At 38.3% G+C, this 20,526-nt stretch overlaps 1 protein-coding gene across 2 annotated transcripts in view; it reads left to right on the top strand.

The window, feature by feature from the left end:
* CEP128 (centrosomal protein 128) overlaps window positions 1-20,526 on the top strand; it is a 430,997-nt gene that overhangs the window by 159,539 nt on the left and 250,932 nt on the right. Inside the window, exons 18-19 of one of the 2 annotated variants that reach the window (XM_032801917.2) lie at window positions 7,109-7,301; window positions 12,959-13,273. In XM_032801917.2, the coding sequence (XP_032657808.1) occupies window positions 7,109-7,301; window positions 12,959-13,017 (252 nt within the window). In that variant the 3' untranslated portion in view covers window positions 13,018-13,273. Of the gene's footprint in view, window positions 1-7,108; window positions 7,302-12,958; window positions 13,274-20,526 lie in introns of those variants that run through there. The other variant, XM_032801915.2, reaches the window with a different exon arrangement.

Below are 20,526 nucleotides of genomic sequence, written 5' to 3'. Positions count from 1 at the left end.
CCAACACTGTGCATACTCAATGCCCTCATCTAGAAGGGCTGAATCTACACACTGAGGGGCTCTGTTTCAAGATGGTGTCAAGCATTAAGAGGAAGTTCCAGATACAGAGCAACAGCTGGTAGAAGAGATTCTATACCCCCGGTCTTGGCTTCCTCCTCAAATGAGGCCATTTCATCTGGCACAACTTCTCCTCCTCCTGGTGATTTTAAGGTTTGTCATGAGTTATTGAAAAGAGTTGCTGCAGGCTTAGGTGTACAGCTTGAAGAGGTCAGGGAGACCTCAAGTTGTCCTTTTATCATCGGTGGGGCCCTCTGTGGTAGCTCTACCAATTAACAAGGTGATACTAGAGCCAATAAAGGCTTTGGGGGCAGACTCTATCCTCTTTGCCTTGAACCTCTAAAAAAAGTGGAAAGAAAGTATGATGTACCCTCCCAAGGGTTTGAGTACGGTATATTCACCCACCTTTGGGCTCATTAGTCATCACGGCAGCTAATGAGAGAGAATGACAGGGACACCAGGCTGCCACCCCCAAATCAAAAGATGGCTGGACTTATTTGTCAGAAAGATTCATTCAGTGGGGGTTTGCAGCTGCGTATTGCTAACTAACAGGCTTTGTTGGGATTTTATTTGTGAGGTTCCATGCAAAACTTAAAGGAACTCCTTCTGCAGAACGCTAGGAGGAGTTCTCTTCCCTGGTCACTGAAGGCAGACTGATCATGGGAACTTCACTGCAGCTGGGGTTGGACACAGCAGACTCTGCAGCTAGAACCACGGCTTCTGCAGTGGCCATGTGTAGATCATCCTGGCTGCAGTTTTCTCGTCTTCACAATGAAGTCCAGACGACTATCCAAGACTTGCTATTCGAGGGTCCTTCTCTATTCTTGGACCAGACAGCCCATTCCACTCCTCTTCCTCAGGACCTATCAAAAAAGAGTTATAGGTGTACGTGTCCCTCGCCTGTTGTTTTGGCACTGGGCCCCTCAAGACACCCAGGAACCACAAAACAAGTATTTTTATGAGCCTGTTGAGGTTGGCATACCAGTCTCCATCTTTCCAGGCCTGAACACTCTCACCATTGCAAACTGTCTGTCTCACTTCTTCTGCAGTGCTTGGTCCTGGATTACTTGGGACAAGTGGATCTTGAGCATGGTGGAAGTGGGATATATTTTCTAGTTTGCTTCTACTGCTCCCGCCCACCATCCCCCTCGTTCCCTCTTCAGGGACTACTTTCATGAAAAACTTCTTATCCAGGAGCCATAGAGGAGGTTCCATGTAGCATCAGAGGGAAGGGGTTTTATTCCCCATATTTCCTAATCCCCAAAATGAAGGGTGTCTCAGGTCAATTTCAGATCTGCGTCATCTCAACAATTCTTAAAAGGGATAAAGTTTTGCATGTTCACCCTAGCTTCTATTATCCCTTCCCTGGATCCCAGGGACTGTGGTATGCTGCCCTCAATTTAAAAAATCCCTACTTCCATGTAGTAATCATTCAAGCTCATAGGAAGTACCTCTAATTTCTGGTAAATCAGAATCATTGTCAGTTCACTGTACTACCTTTCAGCCTGTCAGCAGCTCCGAAGGTCTTTTATAAAGGTCATGGTGGTAGTAGCTGCATTCCTCTGAAGATCACGAATGCAGGTTTACCCCTATCTTGTCAAAATCCAGTCCAAACTGCAAGTGCATAGCAGTGTTGCCCCAAGCCAGTCAACATTGAATCATCTGGAGCTGTTAATCAATACAGAAAAATTATACTCTCAAGTACAAGACCCCATTTCACCGTGGGATCTGAATTTAATATTGTCAGGACGTTTGGGTCCCCCATTTGAATCATTGACTACTGTTCACTGTCGCATCTATCAATGAAGTTGGCCTTTTGGTGGCCATTACCTTGGCCAGAAGACTAGGGGAGCTGTGGGCATTAATATCGGGATTTTCACATACAATCTTTTTTTAAGGACAACATTTATCTACATCCTCATCTGAAGTTCGTCCCAAGGGTGGCTTCCTCTTTCCATATCAACCAGCCATTTATTTGCCTGTATTCTACCAAAACCACATATGACCAGGGAAGAAGAACATTTGCATGCCTTGAACATCAGAAGAACCTTGGCGTTTTACCTGATCAGAACTAGACACTTTTGTAAATCCTCCCAGCTGTCCATAGCTGTGACAGGCAGAGTAAGAGGTCAATCAGTCTCCACTAGAGAATTTCTTCCTGGATCGCATCCTGCATACATATGTGCTATGACTTGGGTAATGTTGCGCCACCTGACAGAGTCACAGCTCATTTGATGAGGTCACAATTGATCTTGGCAGATTTTCTGGCACAAGTTCCAGTTGCAGACATTTGTAGAGCAGCGCCCTGGTCTTTGGTCCACACATTTGCCTCTCACTGTGCTGTGACTCAAGACTCCAGAGATGATGCTAGAGTGGGACAAATTGTGCTCCAGTCTCTATTGAAATGGACTCCAGTCCCACCTCCTGTCTGAAAGTTTGAGAGTCACCTAGATCTGAATGCACATGTGCAGTCACTTGAAGAAAAAAAATATTTACTAACCTGTTCCATAACTGTTGTTCTTTGAGAAGTGTTCTGATGTCAGTTCCACCACCTGCTCTCCTGCCCCTCTATATCAGACTAACGACAAGAAGGGAGAGGCTAGGGATGCCTCTGCTTTTTATACCTGGACGCAGTGGTGTATGAGGACAACAGGGAGAGCTCGAGCCACACAACAGATACTGTTGAGTGAAAAAATTTCTGATGGCTGTGCGCTGGACGTACCAACACCAAGAGTGGAGTGGACATGCGCAATGCATCTCAAAGAACAACAGTTATGGAACAGATTAGTAACCATTTTTTTTCATAGCTAGCTGAGGAGAAAAAATATAAACATTGTTTTGTGTGTGTGTGTGTGTGTGTCAGAGTAACTATTCTGTAATTGAAGTTACATCAAGATTTGCCCTTAGAGCAGGACTAAAAATCCACCGTGTTTCATACTTCAGTGGTTGAATTTAGTCTCCACATTTGGCACAGTAATTCTTCATAGGACAATTGAATTTTCTGTGCAATGTTTTCCATGTCTTTTTAACTAACTTTTGCAGAGACACTGTTTTAAAATGCGCCCTTTTTGAAATTTGGTTTTGCGTTCCTCATGTATCATTAGGTTTCTGAAGCTCAGTAGTCCCCACAAACTATTCACAGACAGACACACTAATAACTTCTCAGACATAGGTTGCTTTTTGAACTTTTAAAATGAAACAGACAGTTTATTTCCCTTATTTGTCATAACTTAGATGATCTTCCCTTCCTGACTACAGGTGTGCTTATGAGAAACAACAAATTTCAAATATTTTGGAAAGTTTATTTTAATTTTTCATTGAAACTTGGTTTTAATGGATGTTTTCTAACTATTTCTCTCCCCAGTTGTGGTCTGTACATACCTCTGGTGAGGTTGGGAAGCAGAGGTATATGGGGGTGCACTCTGGGGGCGGTGGTAGTGCTCTGGACATGCATGTGAGGTGAGTAGAAATGTTGAAGATAGAGCAGGGAGTGTGTGGGAGCCAGAGAGAAATGTACTTGGATCCACGTGTGTTTCAGCAGGGCATTTGGAAGAATGGGAATTTAACAGGGGTGTTTGGGACATGTGTGAGGAAGAAGCTTTTGCATCAGGAGTGAGACACGTGAATGTATATAGGGGCCATGGGCTGGGCAGATAGGTTAAGTGTCCTTATGCTGCAGCTTTGGGACTTTTTCAGGGCCTCTTCTTGGTACTACTGCTCTAGCTCCCTGGTGCCCCAAAACAGCATCACTGAGGAGATCTCCTCAAGCACTGATGCCTTGCTGGGAGAGACTCTGCATCCTCTCGCACTGCTGCTTTGGCTCTCGGGAGCACCAGGGAAAACAAGAGTCTCACGGCCAAAACCCTGTATTCCTACTTAAACCCCAACTTGATCCCTCAATAACCCCAATCACTCAAGTGAACTGAAGTGCAAGTGGTTAAAATATATACAAGTCCTGGGCTTTTCTTCTTTTTAAAGTGGTTGACACCTTAAATATTTAGCTGTTAGCGTAAAAGCTGGTGGCCTTCAATGCTTTAAAAGTCATCTCTCAGATTAAATCTTAATTCTGAAATGATATTTTTGCTAACTGCCAATGGGATTTCTGCTTTATCTGTTCAATTTGTTTTAAAGTAAGTGTGTGTCTGTTTGTGCGCACGCATGTGTGTGTATATATATGTATGTATTATGTACAGCATTCTGTAAAACCTCAAACATTTTCACTTTAATATGCAAATCTGATGATACTCTCACAAAACCCAGCAGTCTCTTCCCATTTCACAGCAAAGATTGTAATGTGGTGTCATGTTAAAGGCTCGGCCACTGCAGCATCAGGGACTCGGGTATAGGGACATATCTCTTTACAGCAGTCAAGGGAGAGGTAGATAGGAAATGATTTTGTGGTTCATGTGGCTGACACTGAAGGGAATGCGGTTAGAGCTGCAGGTGTTTTCACAGTGCTACTATAATCATGACATTGTCATCTTTGTATAGGCTGTCCCTGAAGTTGGTGATTTTTGACTCATTCAATGGAGAGGCTCAAATTCCATTTTTAATTATGACCCAAGACTGGAGTACGAATTTTGGACATATTATCCTCAGTCCCCATGTATGAGGACAGAATCAAACTAGTTTTTAGGTGTTGCATAAAGTACTGCAGTATCTACAATTTTAAACGATTTGTTCTGCATCCTGTTGTCACATTCACTATCATTCAGGGTGGAATCTATTCCCCTTTAGAATCCCACTTTTTCTGTCTTATGTTTTTCTTCCTTCCCCATCTTCTTTTCTCTGTTTCTTCCCTCCTTCTTTAGTTCTGGGAATTTATGGGTTATAGAAATGACTTTGTTCAGGTTTAACTCTTTAAACACTCAGCTCTGAATTGGAGTGGAGACAGTGGGAATAGTGCCTTTTTTGTTGTTCTTGTAGCTATTGTAGTTTAATCCATATACCTTAATGGATTCTTGATGGTATTTTTTCACTGGACAATGCATTATATGGTTTTCAATTAAATGCTTTTTTCACCCAAAGCTATGAGCTGACACAGATACATGTAGGTCAAATGGCTTCTGACCTCAGACTGTGAGTAGTGGAATTGTGACTTGAACCTATTACAGTCACCCCGAACTTACCTCTTCATTTGTGTTTTCCAGACTCTGGTCTGTAACTGGTAGACCGTAGGTCCACTCTTAGTATTTTGAGTTGCATAAATTTTAAAAGAGTAGATTTCTTGTTAGATACTTGAACTTCTCCACGGCAGTGATGCGGGTATTGTACTGATCCATGGTACATTGAAACGTCTTGAGCTTTGCAAAAGCACAAGACTTTTTGGAACTTGTAATCTCCATAGGCCCCAATTTAATACAAAGATTTAATATTTAATACATTTTTTAAAAAATTTACTGGAAGATATAAAAGGCTTGAGGCCAAAGCTGTATATGTAAGTTCAATAGCTCATGTGTTCCTTCTGCTGTTCATGGGTCAGCCAAACCATTTGAGTTTGGGTCAGTTTATAGCTGGGCATTTTTTGCTTAGAAGCTCTGGTTTCAGTGTTAGAGCCAGATTTTGTCAGGGCACTTTGTATAGGTACCCTTCCCAAAAATCAACGCCTCTATGATGAAAATATGGGGCAGAAGTCATGCATCCCATTTGTTGTTTCCCTTAAATCTGTTAAGAGAATATTTTGGAAGTTCAGAGAGACTTAATCAAACAAGGTGAATGATGAACATGATGGTAATTAAAATTTAATGTCAATAAATGCAAAGTCATGGAAATTGGAAGGAAAAATGAAATGGCTTGTACGCATTACAGAGTTCTAAATTAATTGTATAATTTCAAGAATGGGACCTGGGCTTCACTTGAAGACATCTCAGTGAAGACCTCTGCTTGCAACTGCAGTCAAAAAAGCAAACAAGATGTTAGGTTGCATAAGGAATGAAGAATATGGGAATAGTATAAGGCCCTTATATAAATTAGTGGCATGGCCTCATCTTGAATACTGTGTGCAGTACGGTCATCATTTCTCAAAAGGATATTGCAGGACTAGAGGGAGTTCAGAGAAGTGTGACAAGAATGATTAAGTACCTGGAAAAGAAACTGAAGAGAAATTGAAAAGATTGGGATTTTTTCCTTAGGAGATAATAGAGGACATGATAAAAGTGGATAAAATAATGAATGACATAGAGAAGGTAGATGGGAAACTTGAGCTCACCCCGTCTCATAACTCAAGAACAAAGACATTAATGAGATTGAATGGTGGGAAATTCATAACTCATAAAAGGAAATACTTTTTCACACAATATGTAACTAACCTGTGGAATTAACTGCCACAGGAAGAAATTTAGGCCATTAATTTAATAAAATTCAAAAAGGGATTAGACATTTTATATGGCTAACAAAATGATTGAAAGTTATTGTAATTAATGATAAAAATGTTGTGGAAGAGCTATTAAACCTCATGCTTCAGGGGTTAATCCAGTCTCTAACTGCTGGAGATCAGGAGACCTTATGTGGGAGGCAGATTTTCCCATGTTTACTGACTGCTTGTTTCTTTCCGCTTCCTTTGAAGCATGGCCATGTTGCTGGCCATTGTCAGAGACAGGTTATCGGTCTGGATAGCTGTTGGGTCTGATCCATTATGGCAGTGCCTATGTTCCTCTGCAAACCAAGTGTTGCAGGAATCAGGCCATCACATTCCAGGGTGGGGCCTGTTCACCAGGCTGCCTGTACGCCATATCCCCTCTGAACCAGCAATGGCCAATAGACTCACAGCCTGCAAGCTTATCCTCCTGGAAAAAATTATCTACATGTTTGGCTTGAGTGTGCAGTTGGTGCCAACCAAAATATATGTGCACATTTTAATTTGCATGTTAAATCAGAATTTGTCCTTTAATATATTTTAAATATTTCTTTTTAAACTTGTATGACAATGGTTGTTATAAATCAGTGAGCTGATTCCAAATGTTCTTGATCATTCAGTGTAGAATTTAGGTCCTAGCATTTTTATTAGAATTCTCTCTCCTTTTCAGTGTCACATAAATTTGTTCTTCTCTAGACTAAACTTCAATGGATGTGCGAAGAGGTGAAAGAGAGAGAAAGGAAGGAATGGAAGCTGCGGCGCCACCTATCGCAGAGTCAAGAGCAGCTTAAGCACTTGACATTGAGCAAGGAGTGTGAACGTCAGTCTCTCTTTGAACAAATAAAAAAGCAAGAACATGTCCTGGAGGAAGTTAACAGAGAAAAGAGAGGTGAGCTGTCCAGTTCATTTTTGTTAATGAAGGAAGAGAAAGAGGGGAGAAATACTGATCTTGAGAATTACCAAAGTACATCCAAATCTGCTTTATCTGGTAGTCATTAAGTCCAGTTGGTGACTTGCTAGTGATAACTAGGGAAACAGGGTTTTGTTTCCCCTTGGTTACATTGGCTTGTTCTGCCAACAGCTATATTTCAGTTCAGTAGATGTCTGAACAACACATGGGTTTTCGAAATGGGAGGTAGACATTCAGTTCTCATATTTGAGGCATATCATGACCAAGAACATTAGTAGAAATTATAGAGTAGAGATAGGAGGCAACATTGCTAGGAGCTTACATTATCTTTGCCTTCATCCTGCTTTTATCTGTAAAATAAATTATTCTCAAGTAATCTCTTTTTTTGTTATACAAAAATATGAAGAGCTTGTTTTGGAATTTTCTCATTTTTTATTTTTATAGTCATAACTACTTTTTTCTCTCATGAACCACATAAATAGTATTGTTTGTCATAATGATGGCCTATTAAGAATGGAAAATACAAAAATGGTAAATGTCAGAGGTTGTCCTGAATTCCTTTTATGATGGTCTAATGAAGCCTGATTACAAGATTTATTGGTGGTAAATGTTGTCTTGTCTCTTACACATGTTAAAATACTGAAGAAAATAAGCTTTACGTTAATGTAAATGAGTTTTAACCAGTTACATGTGGAATGAAAAAAAGACAAAAATAAAACCAGAGAAAATATTTTTTTAAATTAACTTTGCATGTTGGAAAATAGGCATTTAACCTAATTTAAACTAGGACATTTTTAATGGAAAAGAGGCTACGGAGTCCATCTAGTCAAATGCCTGACTGTGCCATTATATTATTAGCATTATTATTATTGTTGGAACTCTTCTTATTCCATTTTCTTAGGCCTATGATGTCAAGCACATTGAGGGCTGTTTTCTCTCTTCTCTTGGAGATTTTTCTGTGTTTGCACACAGATACCAAAGAAACAGCTGATGTGGTACCTCATTACCTTTTTGGGGGGGTGAGGAGGGAGTTTACCTTGTATTATGATTACACTGTTAATATTAATTAGCCAGAGAGAAAACATATAATTTCTTCCTGGTTCAATAATCTTGTTTCAGTTGCCTTTCCTTTTAGAAGATTATGTTTTGGATTTTCCCCAAGTTAGTGGTGAGTGAAACCTGGTAAAAAATAATTCGGAAGGATCATCTTGTGATTAAGGCCTTAGAGCGGAACATGGAAGATATTTTTCTGTTTCTGGTCCTGCCACAGACTTGCTGCATGACCTTTTGCAAATCACTTCATGTCTTGATGCTTCCATTGTTCATCTGTAGAATGGAGTTAATACTTTGTTATTATATCACAAGGTCCTCACATCCTGTGGTGCTGTCACTGAAAAATCAATATGAAAAAATGCCAAACACAGGCAAGAAGAAAAGGAAACCAACACCAGGACCTAAAGAAATGTATACTTTATTTTTTGGATCTGTATTACTAAAGTTTGTTGAATATTTTTGAGAAAGATCTTTATTAAAAAGATCTTGCATTTATATAGCACCTTTCCTCCTGAAGGGTCCAAAAGCAGCATATAACACTGAAAAGCAGCCACCTCTGGGATAGAGGGTAGCAGAAAAGAGCTACTCAACAATATGTGGCAGGAACTTTTTTGGCAAAACATACCAGACCTATACCAACAAAAAAAGTCTTTAAATTTTTGACATATACAAAAAGCCTGTGTTTTTTAAGGCGTTGACCACAGTAAACTGCATAATACTCAATCTGGCTACCTCAGAAGGATGAATGGCACAACTGACCATGTTTGGATTTGGCCCTCCTGTGATTTTTAACCTGGGAACACCAGCAATTTGAAACTTGAAAATGGACAGGCATATTAGCTGAGTCCAACTATTAGAATGGAAGGATGAGTGGTAGCATTTCAGTTTTGTACGTTGCTTTGGGATATCAGGATGAAAGGTACTATATAAAAATAACATATTATTTAAATAATATTTCTCAGCAATAATAAACTACAAATTTTATTGTTACAGAACCTTTAGCAGTATGGGAATGATAGTGCTTACTGCTCACTTAGGAAGGACCAGATGGCACATAGTCATCTAAAAATCTCTTGTTTTTGAGTAGGTGCATTTTGTTCAGGCTGGGACAAAGTTGGAGAAACAATTTAATGCCCCAAGTACACAGGTTTAGAGTCCAATTTCAGTAGGCCTAATAAATAACTTTGTCAATGTGAGTGAACAGATTAAGAAGAGAGGAACTAGACCAGAGAGGTGTAAATCTCCTTGATAATTCGTATATAGTGCCATATATTCAGAACTGAGATTTGAATACTTTTTTGTGGGTGAAAGGCAAGCACCATTAATCTTACAAAGGCAAATCCATTTTTATTCCACCATGGTAAGTTCAAGTGATCAGAACTGAACCAGAACTTTGTGTTTCATCGGGCCTACACCATCCACTACTTTAAAGTTGCTCCTACAGCTTTCTGTTCTTTCATCTATTACATTCTCATAACTTTTGGACTGTTAACCTTTATATAGGATTCATGTCTTGTGTGTTTTGTTCATGTACCTGAAAATCCTCCTGTTCACACCAATTTCCAGCTATTCACATCTGTTCTTAATATGTGACTGTTTCCATTTTGTCCTAAGGAAAGACTTGTTAGAAATCTCACAATCCAGTACTTTTACTCAGTATTGTTTCTTTGTAAGTTAATGATTCCAGAGTAGACGGAAACTATTTCAATAGCTTGTTCTCTTGTGCCATTATATTGTGTCCTGACATGCTAAAGTTGAAATATTCACAGGATTCAACCACATCATACTGTGTAGAATTGAATTCCACATCGCTTCATGTGCCCCTTTCTGTGCCTAATTGTTCTTTCCTTATCATGAGTAACATTATGCTATGCTTCTTAATTCTTCACTTTGCCTTATCTTTGGACTCTTGGAGGATTGGGAGATATTTATTACCAAAGTGTGTGATATTTATTACCAAAGTAATAGTCCTCTTATTTGCCATACTGTGTTTTATACCCTGTATTTTAGATATTGCCTCTCATGATGTGGTAATCTCTCAAAATGGCCATATTTTTCATGTGGATGCCTATGTTGTGTCCCTGCCAAAAGCATAAATTTTAGCCACAATTAATTGTTTTCGTTTATTGCTTTAAAAGTCTGTCTTCGATGTCCACATTAGAAAATGTAGACTTAATGTGTTCTTTATTAATTTAGCTGAGCTTGTTAGAAATCTTGCCTTTTTGATTTGCTCAATTTCTATATTATGTGAGTTTTCCTGTGGGCTGTTTTCACTGAAGAATCTAGATTGGTTCGTTCATTCATTCATTCATTCTGTAATTAGTCACCCCAAGCTTCATCGCAGGCAGTTAAGTTTTTCACAGGTGTATTGAAGAATAACTCTTAAAAGCACATTTTTCTACAGTACTTGTTAATCTTTCTTTAAAAGCTCATTAAACTGTATATAATAGCAACCTCAGATTAAATCTGGAAATGGAAGAAAACAGAGAAATGAAGAACACACTCCCTATCTGTAGAAATATACGCCTAAGCTGGGCCTCGGTTTTAATATTACATTACACCTAATAGCTTGGATGATAGGATTTTAACAGATTTAGAAAGACCATGCTCTGTTGAGGTGCAGCAAATTCTTATTAATCTTTAAAAACCATCAACCAGAAAAAGCTACAATTTTAAATGGAAAAGATTTGTTATCTGGGCAAATGATAGGAATGTTGACCCAACCTAAGTCCCTATAAAACTTGTTTTTGAATATTTGTTTCACTTGAATATGAATATTTGTTTCACTTGTTTTTGAATATTTGCTTCACTTTCTCCTTGAAAGTCCACTTAGCAGCAGTAGCAGCATTCCATATTCACATTACAGAAACCCCATTTCCTCGCACAAGTTGGTGAGATCTTTTTTTAAAAAGCTGATTGAATTTGTATTTTCTAGTATAGGATTTGGCCCCTCTATGGAATTTGAGCTTAGTTTTAACACAGTTTATTGCTTCCCCCTTTGAACCTCTAGCAAGAACTGTTCATTGTTTTGTCTTTCTGTAAGGGTGGATTTTATAATAGCAATCACTTCCACTAGAAGGATAGTGAGTGGCATGCACTGAGTGAACCCCCTCTCCCCCGTGCTACTTTTCAAAAAGACAAAGTAGTTCTTAAACCATACCCTAAGTTCCTTTCCAAGGTGGTTTGAGTTTCACGTTACTCATAGAATCAGTTTACCTGTATTTTTTTCCTAAACCTCAACAAGTAAAGGGGAAATTAGATTCATTCCTTAGAATGCCATTGTATTATTTGGACAGAACGAGGGACTTCATACAGTAAGTCTCCTAACTTACTTATCTTGTATGCTGGTACTTTTAAGGGTTGGGGCATTTTAGTGTAGTCCCTGTCTGAATGTGTATTGACAAAAGTGGGTTACGGAGAACATCCTCTCCTCCTGTTCCTCTTAGAGCCCATTTTACTGAAGTGGTCGCTAAATCTGTAGTATTTGCTAAACATATTCCCCTGATTGAGATATGCTGGGCTGCTCAGACGTTATTTACAAGACATTATGGTTTGGATGTGGCAACCAGATCTGAGGTTCAATTTGGCAGAGCAGCACTTCAGTCGTTGTTTATTTAGGATTCTGCTCCCTCCTCCTGGTTCATGGTACTGCTTGCCAAATTATCCTAAGAGTGGGAATATGCAGAGGAGTCTCAAAGAAGATAAAAAGGTTGCTTACTTGTAACTGGAGTTCTTCAAGATAGACTCTGCTTATTCACAATTCCTACCTGCCTTCTCTGCGTCTGCAAAGTTCTACTTTTAGAGTTAATTGGTATTCCACTTTAGCTTTGGAAAAAAACCTGAGATAGCCGCTAGCTCCATGCTCTTTTTATAGCCACGACTTCAGAATGTGCTCAACTGTTTGGAGAGAGCTATGAGCCCTAACTAGACTAGAAGGTTCCACCATCCTGGCTGCACCTGGTCAGCACATCCCAAGAGTGTGAATAGGCAGAGTCCATCTAGAAGAACACCAGTTACAAGTAAGTAGCCTTCATTTGCTAGGATGTAGTATATAGATGTATGCACATGCATATATTAGTATTTTGAATTTTACCAACACTGCGTGGCCTTTGGACTAATAAAGGAATGCTTGTGTGGCAATTGAGTCATAATAAACCTTCATAAAATTATTAGGAAAATTGTTTCCAACATTATCATTCTGTCTTCCATATGTGCACAACTTCACTTATGTAGCACCATCTGCAGCCCAGTTAACTCAGGAGGAGAATCAATCAGATGACGTTCTTAAAAAAATCTATGGGACGTTAATACATGTGCACCATGGGTTACATTTTAATAATCAAAAACCATTTTTGCTCCACCTTCATAAATCAGAACTTGAGTCACAATTAACAATGTGAGACTGGAGTCTCTTTTTAAAACAAAACTTAAAAAAATATAGTTTCTATAGTAGTCAGCACTCTCAAAATGTCCTCACTAAATGTCATCTGATTTTTGGCACAGATTTTACTCATTTCCAGTGTTAGGGATTAGTTACAATCTCTATGCAGATTATAACATTAGTGCTTGTGCTCTGATTACAGGAAATGGCTTCACCAATGTGGTCGGAAGTGTTTCACTGCAGATCATCTCAGTCATCTGAATAATGATACCAAAATTATTCGCCTCCAAAAGCTGTCCCTTGTTCCAAGTTTCCATTTCCCAGAAACAGAAATTTCTTGCTGCACCTAGAGGCATCATTTAACATGTTAGTACAGCAAGAATTCACAGGAGGGAGATTGGATATTTTATTGCTACTAATTACGTTTTACTTATGGTGCACTAGATGTAGAAAAACAACATATTTGCATAACAGCTATACACTATATAACATAAGAACAGCAGTATTTAAATTAATTGATTTTCTTCTTGTAATCCTCTCATTCAAGAATCTTCTACTCTAGGTCTAATGGTCACTGCTGATCTTTCTTCCTCTCTCCTTGTCCCTGTTCAACTTTTCTATTGATTCTAGATGATAAGACTCAGAATATATATTTTTAAAAGAAGCAAGTAATACAATGGATACTTGTTTGTTTTAGTATACACATACAAACTTAGCCTAGAGAATGAAAGCTGCTTATTCCATGTGTAATAGTATAAGTGATACTGACAATCTAAGAAAAGCATACAACTCTTCTTAGTGGTTAGGAGTAAAGCAAACAGTAAATATTTCAGACTAGTCTTTTAAATGATGGGATACATATGAATATTTCCACACTGGGAAGGATTGGATGGATGCTTTCTGACTGTGATGCATTGTATTTTAATGATGTAATTTCTACTCTTGTTACTGGGCAATATGTTATTTACTGTTTTTATTTCTACAGTACACACAACTGTTTTTAGCAGTTTACAGAACATATAAAAAGGCATGTTCCCTGTCCCAAAGGGTTTACAATCTATATATAAATGTGGTGATAGGTGAAGTGTACACATAAAAGTGATAATGGGTGATAGCATATAGTAGGGAAAGTATGGGGAGAGGAAGGACAAGTGTGAGAAACTGACTTTCCCACCTGCTCTAGGACAGTTACTTCGTAGAGTGGAGTTGGACTTTATTACTGTTATTGTTATTTAGGTAAAGTCCAGTCCAAGCCTTCTCCCAAAGGTTGGATGTTCATAGCACTGGTCTACACAGTCTATAGGTTCTCTCAGACCCAAGATATCTTCTGTCAGAGCAACCTAGCTCTAATACTTCCTCCCTTCTCATTCCTTTCAGACTGAGGTCCCACTCGCAAGCCTTCTTGTTTCTGAGGCCAGCATCAGCCCTATGTCATAGACAGACTCTAGACACCTTCCTGCATAGTACAGCATAGGATCTGTCTGCTCCATTGCAATAAGGGTTACAGAAACACAAACCATGCATCTACCTCAATTTAGGCATATGCATGTCTTTATAGTAAAATGCTGAAAAGTCCCCTTGGGAAGTTTTGTGGTTGAATTTCTGCTCCTGTGTTCAAAGTTCTTATTTTGTTTCTAAAAGTTTAAATATTTAAAGCTTGCCCAAAAGATGTATTGCCATAACGGCAAAGTTAGGAGATACAGAAGAAGATGCTTTTTTGGCTGGTTGGAAAAAGCAATCAGATACCAGAGACAGACTCTTGAAAAGGATCGTGACAGAAATAGAAACAGCAGCTTTCAACAGATGCTCTCCTAACAATTGCAACTAATTTTCCAACCGAGATATCACTGTAAAGTAAAAGCATATTAGTAGAATAAAAAGCATAATGCAAGTGATGGTGCCAAGGATAATGAGAAAGTTTGTGTACTCAGATTTTGAAAGTTTTTAAGTTCTTTTTTTAAATCCACTAAACACCTCATTTTCTTAGGGGCATCAGGTTGCTAAGTGGTATTAATTTTTACAGACATGAAAACACTAATTTAAAACTACAGATTAAAGGAAATCTGATTCCTTTAAAAAACAAATCAAAACATCCTTGTCAAATAAAATTGCATTTAGATGTATTATGTTGTGCAGCTTTTATAGATTTTTCTGGCCAAATGGCCATTACTTTCCTTCTTACAGATTTCCCATCTTCAAGTGAACTTTCTAGGTCAAACAAAAGTCTATTTTTAAATAACAATTGAGCTCTCAAGTTCAAATAGTTCAGTTGCTACTCGTGCATCTTTCCTTCTATTTTCATTATAATTATTAGTTTGAATGATTATATTATTTCTTTCATGTCTCTATCTCCAGTTCATATTGGGCTCAGGTCACAAGTAGCCAGAAAATATTGTCATGTGATAGATTCCTGCTGCTCTTTGTGAAGTAAATTGGTGGTCTCAGTTCAGTTCCTACTGCATAGTTGTTCCTATTGTAGAAACCGCCAAAGTAGTTGATATGTTGTTGGAGGTGTCTTCGCTGAGGTTAAAGAATATGACGTGGTGGTGGTGATTGTGGTAGAATGGGATATGTGTGGTAGGGGAGATCCCATCCAAAATAAGATTTGTTGCCCTTGGTGGAGGTATTTTTTAAAAATATACCTTGTCATTACCCATGTTGTACCCCTTCTTTTGATAAAGAGAGGTGGTCATTGTTCACTGCTGTAAATTTTGCACCTTTCATCAACACTAAATAGACTTTCTGAGGAAGCATAAATATATGACATTAAAGCATGTTTTTTTTTAAAATCTTAGAGCACTGTGTGCCATGTGAAATCATCATAATCACAAATCAGTCCATAGTGGTCACTGTAAAGCAATCCAGCTTCTGCGCACAATTATTATTCAACTCCAGCAGTGTACTTAGCATTTTATAGAATGGGGGTTGCCAAACCACAGCTTGAGAGCCACATGCAGTCTCTTACAATTAAAGTGCAGCTCATGGAGCACCCCACCTCCCATTCTCCACCTACCAGACTAGGGTGGTGGGGCTTAGGGCTTCATCAGGAGCGGGGCACATCTTCTGGGGCTTGGGGTTTCAGCAGGAGGAGGGCTGAAGCCCTAGCAGGTGCACCTTGTGGGGCTGAAGCCCAAAGACCCCCCTCCTCACAGGGCAGAAGACATGAGCCCCACCACCCCACTGGAGGACTGAAGCCTCACTCTGGCAGATGTCCCCCTACTCTCAAACTCTAAGATTGTCTTATGTGGCTTGAAGGGTCAGTATATTTGGTCACTTCTGTTATCGAACATAGATCTAAGCTGCATTCCATGAATGAAAGATTCTGAAATTCCTCCTAAGACAGTAATGTTTCAAAATAGAGAAGAAGGGAATTCTGTTGAAAAGCATACAAATAATGCTGAAATCAAGTCTTAAAAACTCCAGTGCCATTTAGGTTGCTTGTCATGGTTTAGAAGGGTTTGTCAGTTGGGCTGGTCAATAATTTTCAATTAAAATTGTTTGTTGAGGCAAAACTGGGTTTTTGGACTTTTCACAAACTTATTTTTTGCCAAAAAGAGAGTTCTCTTTCCATGAAATGTTTTGATTTTTTTGGATGAAAACCTTTGGGTTTTTTTGGAAACAAATTGAAAATTTCTAGGTGGGGGTGGGGGATTTCTGCATAGCTTTACTATCAAGGTTTACTATAGCTAAATAAATTTTCACTGATGGAAAACAACATGATCTAGCGCGCTCAGAACAAAGCGGGGAGCCAGAAACTTCATGAGTTCTAATGTTAGCTCAGATTCTGGTTCACTCTGTGATTTTAGATAGTCACTCTCTGTGTGCCTTGGTATTTTCATCTGTAAAACGCGGATGATAATTGCATACCTCAAAGTGGTGGTGTGAGGATTAAAGTTAAGAAAGCAATTTGAAAATGCTAAGTAAAATTATTTATTTGTAAACCTGAGAGCAATTTGAATTAAACTGATTTTTTTCTACTATTTTTCCTCTTTTATTGTTAGCACATTTTTTGTTGTTCACGTAATTGTTAGCCAGCTTGTGAGTGCAAAGTTGGTGGTATAAATTTATTTTTTTACTTGACGGTGTAACCATGGTAAGATTAGGGCTTTTCTTGCTTTTTTCAGTGGAGCTCTCTACCACACCTTGTCTTTGCCCTTAACAGCAGCTTTTTTATCTTCACATCGTGAGGAGATTTTCCATACCCTTGCAGTACTTCGGGGATTCCCTTGAAGGGGAGATGCCACCTTCTACCACTGGCTTTCCCTCAACTAGCTCACTGCCTCGCTCAGTTGCTTACTGCCTCTTTTAACAAGTTGATTGCTCTCCACTTCTGAAGAACATAGGAGACACTCTTGTCAGCCTGCCTTCTTGTAGGTCAGGGTAAGGGGAGGAAGATTCCTCCAATTTCAGCTTTATAGCACAATGCTAATCTGAGAAATATGTATCTATATCTCAAATACCTGCCATTCCTTATAGCAGCCCTGTTCTTTTCATAGTAGTTCAATAGTAGCAGCAGTGGAAGTTTCTAGCATGGAATTTCCTTAGATGTAGTTATGCCCTGTTTTTAAAGAACATGTAAAGCACGTTTACAAATAATATGAACACTCAACCAGATATAAGAAAAAAAAGTTTGAAACTGCCGTCTTCTATGGTGTCTGTTTTAATTTGCATATTCTTATAACTGAGGTTTTACCAGAATGTAACAGTCTCATAGTTAGTCTTCATTTTGCAAAAGAACATTACTCTGTTTGACTTAAATTTATAATAGGGATGTTGCTGCCATAATGTCTGTTATGAGCATCTGTTAATTATACAATTGTCTCATTCTGGTTTCAAAAATGTAAAGTATCTAAAACATTTCTCATACCACACTAATTCATTTTACAGCAGAGCCTGATGTGAAGCAGGGTTAAGAAAATTGTTTTGGGTTGTTTTTGACCTTCAAAATTCAGTCAGTTGTGGTACGTAGGATATAATATGTGCATCTTTCAAACATGCCTTTTGAATTTTCAAAATCTCCCATAGCTAGCCTTGAAGTGGAATTGTCAATTAATTTTGTATTGAATTTAAAACAAGTAAAGGCAACATTAAAGGAAAAATAAATTCTCCAAGTTATGTAACTTTTAAAAGCAGCTTAGTGCTAAAAAAAATGGAAATGAAAATAGTAAATATTCTCTTACTTGATAAAAGAAATGAAGAATAATTTTTTATTACTAATAATTCATTAACTGGGTTAGAGTCTTCTGTTCACAGACATTTTTCAAAAGCTGTAGCATCATTTTCTCTTTCTTTTCATCCAGCCCCATCAATCAAAGGGCAGTTTTCTCTTTTGGAGTCTGTAATGTGGATATCTTTCTTGTTATGAATAGAATTCTTATTGATGCCCAGCGGTAGTGTATGTGGAAAAGCTATAGATAGATGCAGAGTGAATTAAAGAAGAGAATTTGGCCCTCCAACTTCTTTCAAGATTAGTTAATCTGATTTTGGTAACTGTTGAACAAGTCCTGTGCAGTTATTGTTGTCTTGTTTTTTGAAAAAAAAATTCTGTGAATTTCTGGTGTTCAGAGGAAACCTTATTGCTCTGCACCAGTGACAGAAACTTGGGGCTTGTTTACACAGCAAGTTGCTGTGCATCAGTTTCTGACTTGTAAAATTTAAAAGCTTGTAGAGTAGTTTTTAAATTAAGGGCTGGGGGAAAGCCGACAGGTGGGATGGAACACATGATTCGGACAGCAATATCCCTTAGGGGAGGATCTATGAATGGAGATTCTCTATATCCCAGGAAGGAGGAGAGGATAGATGATCATAAAATACGGGTAGAATCTGATGAGAAACAGTCAAATAGAATTCAAGTCAATTACATTACATAATGACAGACAGCTAAAAAATGACAATTTTTTAAAGTGCTCATATACAAATACTAGAATTCTAAATAACAAGATGGGTGAATTTGAGTGCCTCATCTTAAATGAGGATATTGCTGTAATAAGCATCACAGAAACTTGGTGGAATGAGTATAATCAATGGGGCATGATAATACCAGAGTACAAAATACATCGGAAAGATAGAATAGGTTGTGCTGGTGGGAGAGTGGCACTATGTGTGAAAGAAAGCATAGAGTAAAATGAAGTAAAAATCTTAAATGAATCCAGTTGTGCCATAAAATCTCTAGGAATAGAAGTTCCATGCTCTAGTAATAAGAATATAGCAGTAGGGACACACTAACGACCACTTGACCAGAATTGTGATGTTGATTGTCAAATACTCCGGTAGATTAGAGAGGCAATAAAAATAAAAATAATAATAATGAGGGATTTCAATTATCCCCTTATAGACTGGGTACATATAACCTCAGGATGGGATGCAGAGATAAAGTTTCTTAAAGACATCTTAAATGACTGCTTCTTGGAGCAGCTAGTCCTGGAACCCACAAGAAGAGATGCAGTTCTTGATTTAGTCCTAAGTAGAGCACAGGATCTGATTCAAGAGGTGAATATAGCTGAACTACTCTGTACACATATTTATTCTAATGACACCATCATAGGACCTAATCACATTAGCCATACCATCAGGGGCTCGTTCACCTGCACATTTACCAATGTGTTATATGCGATTATGTCCCAGTAATGCCCCTCTGCCATGTACATTGGACAAACTGGAGAGTCTCTGTGCGAAAGAATAAATGGACACAAATCTGACATCAGGAATCATAACATTCAAAAACCAGTAGGAGACCACTTCAACCTCTCTGGTCACTCAGTAACAGACTTAGAGGTGGCAATTTTGCAACAGAAAAGCTTCAAAAACAGACTCCAATGAGAAACTACTGAGCTTGAATTGATATGCAAACTAGATACCATTAACTTGGGTTTGAATAGACTGGGAGTGGCTGGGTCATTACACATATTGAAACTATTCAAGATAAAAAAAATTTCTCCTCTTTATAATAGCTCATCTTAATTAATTAGCCTCTTAGAGTTGGCATGGCTACTTCCACTTTTTCATGTTCTCTGTATGTATATATATCTTCTTACTATATGTTCCATTCTATGCATCTGATGAAGTGAGTGGTAGCCCACAAAAGCTTATACTCAAATAAATTTGTTAGTCTCTAAGGTGCCACAAGTTAGTACAGACTAACATGGCTGCTACTCTGAAACCTGCTTGGTAATAATGACCATAACATAATAAAATTTAACATCCCTGTCAGAAAAAAACATGAAAGCAGCCCATCATGGTAGCATTTAATTTCAGAATGTGGAGCTACAAAAATATGAGGAACTTAGTAAAACAGAAATTAAAAGGTATGGTGCCAAAAGTGAAATCCCTGCAAGCTGTATGGAAACTTTTAAAAGACGCCATAATAGGGGCTCAATTTAAATGTATATCCCAAATTAAAAAAACATTAAGAGAACTAAAAAAGTGCTACTGTGTCTAAACAACAAAATAAGAGAAGCAGTTAGAGGGAAAAAAGCATCATTTAAAATGTGGAATTTAAAGCCTATTGAGGAAAATAAAAAGGAGCATAAACTCTGGCAAATGAAGTGTAAAAATATAATTAGGAAGGCCAAAAAAGAATTTTAAGAACAGCTCGCCAAAGACTCAAAAGTAACAGCAAAAAAAAAAAAATAAATACATCAGAAGCAGGAAGCCAGTTTAAATAACCAGCAGGGCCACTGAACGATCGAGATGCTCAAGGAGCGCTCAAGAAAGATAAGCCCATTGTGGAGAAACTAAATTAATTATTTGCATTGGACTTCATGGCTGAGG

This window comes from Chelonoidis abingdonii, chromosome 4, assembly GCF_003597395.2.
Source record: "Chelonoidis abingdonii isolate Lonesome George chromosome 4, CheloAbing_2.0, whole genome shotgun sequence".
NCBI classification, from domain to species: Eukaryota; Metazoa; Chordata; order Testudines; family Testudinidae; genus Chelonoidis; species Chelonoidis abingdonii.
Note: the sequence above shows the minus strand (reverse complement) of the source record. Positions and strands in the feature narration are given on the sequence as shown.